Source organism: Trichoplax adhaerens, genomic scaffold, assembly GCF_000150275.1.
Source record: "Trichoplax adhaerens TRIADscaffold_11 genomic scaffold, whole genome shotgun sequence".
NCBI lineage: Eukaryota > Metazoa > Placozoa > Uniplacotomia > Trichoplacea > Trichoplacidae > Trichoplax > Trichoplax adhaerens.
This window is the reverse complement of record NW_002060953.1, coordinates 864257-869626: the sequence shown is the minus strand read 5'-3', so window position 1 is coordinate 869626 and position 5370 is coordinate 864257. Positions and strand designations below refer to the sequence as shown.

General features: G+C 31.3%; 1 protein-coding gene across 1 annotated transcript; it reads right to left on the bottom strand.

Annotated features, from left to right (window-relative positions):
• Window positions 1-342: 342 nt before the first annotated feature.
• Window positions 343-4879, bottom strand: TRIADDRAFT_59483 (uncharacterized protein; the record flags this gene model as incomplete). Its single annotated transcript, XM_002115458.1, has 8 exons — window positions 343-406; window positions 784-850; window positions 1430-1552; window positions 1817-1861; window positions 2057-2368; window positions 2728-2778; window positions 3236-3408; window positions 4674-4879. The coding sequence occupies 8 exons, from the start codon at window positions 4877-4879 to the stop codon at window positions 343-345; spliced, it is 1041 nt and encodes a 346-aa protein (XP_002115494.1).
• Between the last annotated feature and the right edge of the window lie 491 nt (window positions 4880-5370).

Here is a 5370-nt window from a genome sequence, read left to right as displayed (position 1 = left end):
ATTGGGAATGATAAATCCAATAGAATACTCTTACTTTTTACTTGTAGTAATCTTAATTTCCGAGTCATAAATTTCGATTTGAAGCAGTCCATAAAAGCAAATACAGTCGTAAAACAACAAATGTACTACTTATAAAATTCTGCCTAAAGCTAAATCACCTCCGTGCAATATTTCCATGTTTTTAATTATTTAGGTTAAACAAAGAAGATGTATTAGCAGTATACAGCATCATGATATCAATAAATTAATGATTCGACTACGTAATGTTATGGAATATTGAGAGCTCATTATCCAAGCAAGAAATATACCAGATTAATAGGATAAAAGCAATATTTTATTATGCTACGGATCAGTAAAAGTCGTATTAGGCAACAGCATAGGTAAATGACGTTCACTATTCGAATAGCTATCGTAAAGATAAAAGATAAAGAATAATTGCTTACTGTGTACCTAGTAGAACTATTGTAACTTACAAGAAAGATAATTAGAATTTATTTTATATTGCTCGAAGCGCAACAGGAGAGAATTAATTATAAATGCGAAATAGGAATTAGGGAAATTTATTTCTATGTTATGCCATTTCTTATTATACAATTAAAATAGGGTGTGAATAGAATTCCACTAAGTAATTTAATGAATTTATATAAGACAATATAGATCATGCAAATGTAAAATTATGCTATAGTGTAGCAGAAGTTGACTAGTATTAGTAAATAAGTTTTTATGCTACTAATATTACACTTATAATACACGTCTTAATTTCACGTATCTCATTTGACTTACTATATCGGTATTACACCGTATATTTTATTCCATTTCCAATGAAATCTTAGAAATTTATACAGCTCATCTGAATATTTAAAGAATTTAGGTCTAACTCTTAAGAGTTAGTTTCACCTTTAAGTGTCTGCATAGAACAATTCGGGGCTATGGATTAAGAATCCAGATTAAAAATTGATTCGATTTCAAGGCTATAATAACAGATAGTTAATGTAGTATGTAAAAGCTCCTTCATCAATAGTGTACAATTGTCAGTAACAGACTACATAGATATTAATTAACATTATTTCAGCTACTTTAATAAGAAATTTTCCATTATTAATTTCCATACGTAATTGTCAGTTTGCATAAACGAAATAAAATCAGTGCCGCAAGCACATAAATTTTTTATACATTATTATTATATAGTAGTGTATGATTTAAGTCTGTTAGTATAATACTCGTACTCAAATGTTCATTTATCGAAACACAAATTTCATGAATCAGTCCGAACTACAACTTCTTAAATGCTATCAATTCAGAGAATCATAATCCGGCAAAATTTCACATTCTGGTCAAATGCAAAAAGATGAAAATGGTTAATACTACAATTTTACTAATTCCCAAGTTATCACCAAAAAAACGAATAAAAAAGAATAATATTTCTTACCCTGCACTCTATTTACTATAATATGATGAGCTGAGTTTTCTCTTATCATACAAGCCTGATCAATCGATTGCTGTTGGGACTCTATTCCGCCCAACGGTGAGTTAGCACGTCCAGTAACAGAAGCTGATATTTCAAACAAAAAGCAATATCATTAACTACTTACAATTGCTTCTTTAATTTTACTAAGGCTATAAAAGTAATGTCATATTTACTCGAATAGCCAGGAGGTTCAGCCTCGATAGCAAGTTCTAGAAATGAAATTTTAGAAATTTCTCATTTTAAATACTTTAAATTGATCATTATCTCGTTATTGAAAGGCCTCAATCCCAAATTAATGATGAAAAAATAACTTATCTTAGAGTATACTACACAAATCAGGGAACTAACCGTCAATTTGTTCACAATCTACGGCAGCTCCAGTAGATAAATTTCCTGTTTATGTTATGAGAAAATGAAATTAACCTTCTCTGCATAAGCTCAAGTAGAAAGAGAAATAGCATTAAGCTCTAATTACAAATCACAGAAGTAAAGTCTACTCAGACATAAAGATGCAAATAAATTGAACATAACATTAACAACTGTCCTCTGTTGTGCGTAATTGCGGACTTAAAATCAGTATAGACTTACTAGTAGCTTCATAACTGGGAGGTGGAACATGATCTTGACGCCTGAAAGTGCTGGTATTTACATTCGATCTTGTCAATGAAGGATTAGCCTCTTGGCCACTATCCACACAATCTCTTTTTATCTTCCAACGACAGTAAGTCAATATACCAATTAAGAGGACAGAGAATATTGAGAAAATGATGATAAATAGAATATTGGAAGAATAGCTACTATTACTATTATCTCCCAATGTCTTAGGACTTGAATGTTGAGCTTTATTTGAGCTATAATTTCGATCAGCTTTGGGCAATGGCTTTGCATTCGGACGCGAATCTAATGAATTAACCGAAGCTACAGTTTTATAACTTTACAAGATATATCGCAACAAAGATGATCAATAGATAGATCATCAAAAAGTTGATAACATCGCCAAGATAATATTGATTTTATACAAGGATTATAGCAGCAATGGAATCTGAGTTAAATCATTATTTAAACACAGTAAGCAGCATTTTACTGTCGCAACGTGTATTAGCTTGCAATTATTGTAATTAATTGAGTTTGCTGATAGTTTTACCATGGATTATTAGGTGTGCCATCTAGTAGCCCATGATTTTACTTACTCTGCGGCATCCATTAATAAATTTTGCAAAGTAGCTAAGGTTATTGCAAAATGATAATTTTTTGCTTACCTGACTTATCATGAAGCGATCTTTTAATCCTTGAATTTATCTGGGCAAAGTCTGCGGAATATCAAATACCGTAAACAAGTAAATCCAAGTTCATCTGATAGAGTGTTTTACTTTAAAATATTAAAGCCAAATTAATGCATGACAATAGCGAATTAGGGAACGAATGATTTTCACCCAAAACAATAATTAGAAATAGACTGTACTAGGCAAATGTGGACTATAAAATTCAAATTATACGAGAGCTAGATTTAAATTAATTCATTATCGCTATAATAAGCATCAATTACTACTACAGAAGTAAAATACAGCGGCTATGAAGCAGCAATCATCACCTAGCTGTGTAGTCGATCTGCACAACATTTTAAATTAATGCAGATGAAATTCAAGTAAACCATATTTACATATTAGCAGTAGTTTAGTTGAGCGTGTATTTATAGTACCAATTAATCGATGGAACAAATTCATAATTTTAAATGATTCACAAAGAATGAACATGAATGTATTCTACCTTGACTATTCATGTTGCGGTGTTCATATTTATTGACATGTAGTATCAACATTTTACCAACTGAAGTTTTGGAATCACGGCATTCGATAGCTAATTTAGTGGAAACCTTTGCAGCCTGCTTTAGCAATGCTATCACTTTTTCGTTGGTGCATAAAATTTCTTGTCGGATAGCACTTCAATAAATGATCAATGGTATTAGTAAAGACACGAGTCAAGTTATTGAAAAGATTATATTTCTTATAGCATTTATTGTACATAATAAGTTGCAATTAAGATAATTTATAAGCCGAGATAGCGACTCGAAGGTTTATAATACCGCTAAAAAGTCTATTTCATGACGTTCTTTTGCGATATGTTTTGTTTATTCAACTTGAAGGGTATATCATCTTTTACGTTTAACTTAAAGTATTTTCCAATGACGTAGGAACTTTTGTAAACTGAATTATTTTAAAAATATGAAATCCTGTAAACTATACTTCCCTATTATCCTTCTTGCTAGTTACTTTATCTAAAATTGGGGATAAAATGTTCCCTGATGACTCATTTCTACATTCCCTCACCATAGTAAACAACGAATAATTTCTTTTTACTTTTAAGAGCATAATACCAGCTCAACTCAACGGTCTGATAAAAATGTTTACTATAAGCATTTAAGTCAATAAACTTTGCCGCCATAGAACTTGAGTGGAAACATCTGAGACACGAAAAAGATCAACGTAGACCAGTGTGATAAAGTATCTAAAATCAGAATGATCAAATACGACAATTTCGAAACTACTTGTTCAACTAGGAACAAGACCAAGCCACTATTTAGATCCATAATTTCTTATTAATCTAGCATCAAATTACTTGTATAACCCTTGGTGTCTAACTGCCTTAATAGACTATCCTAATCAAAGCTACAATATTTACTTTAATTATAATATTATTATTGAACGTAGATAGGTGCTTAACGCAATCTTGTCATTCCGCTTAATCTACAAATCTCGCACATACACTGTCAATCTGACACTTTCACATATCACTTAACGATTTCCTACACTCTAATAAGCTATCTTGTGGTTGTTCTAGAACTGAATTACGCATGTATTCTAGGCATCTAGATACATTTGAAATAAGATATATCCTAGTGGTAATGGTGACTTTAATAACAGTCATCGCATTGCTGAAACAATTTCTTTCACGAAAATTTTCCGACGTATTTCTATTAAATTAGACAGCTGCAATTGTACAGCACTTGTACGGTACTATAGGAAATTTTAGGTACAACAAAAAATGTTTAACACCAAATCAAATCGGTGACCGATTGATTTCCGTAAACTACAGATACCGTGATGTAGACCAATAGCAAAATAATAAATTGGGTGAAAATCAATCCATCCATACATAATAAACGATATTTTATTGAAGTCAAATTAGGAATATTATTCTAACTTACAGTGTTTGAACATCGTTTCCAATTGATTTAAGAGAAACATCTGCAATGGTTTTGCAGAAAATTTGCCTCTTGTGACAGCGACAATTGGTTGGACAGGAAAATTCTGACACAGTTTGGGTAACTGTTTTGCCTTCCACTGTTGAAAAAACTAATAGATTGATCATCAAAATTGTTTTCATGTAGTTGGTATCTCTATTCATAGTCATCGTCGACACTTTTTAAATTCGATCTCAGTTGTAAAAAGTTGTCAATGCAGAGATTTATATCGTTCCAATGTTATGAAATGGAATAGTCTATGAAAAATGATTACATTCCGGTTAAAAAGCGTTATTTTCAAAAGTACAACTGATCTTATTCTAACAAGATATGCCACAATGGTCGCATAAAACTACACCAACTCTTGAATATGAGCCAAATTTTCGATCTACAACAACCTTGTTAACAGCACGGTTGCTTACACTTAACTAAACCTCTAACAATTTTTTCTTGCTTTTTATAACAGCTATCGGTAGGAATAGAATAACATGACGTAATTTAAAGCTACAATGAACGGCCATGGTCTCATATTGACAGAATAATTTGAATGATATGTTTAAATGATGATAGTATAATAGAAGCCATTGTCGATATCCTTGACAAATAGAATAGGTTATACAAATGATTCCGTTGGAGAAATTTTTCATCATCAGCGGATCAC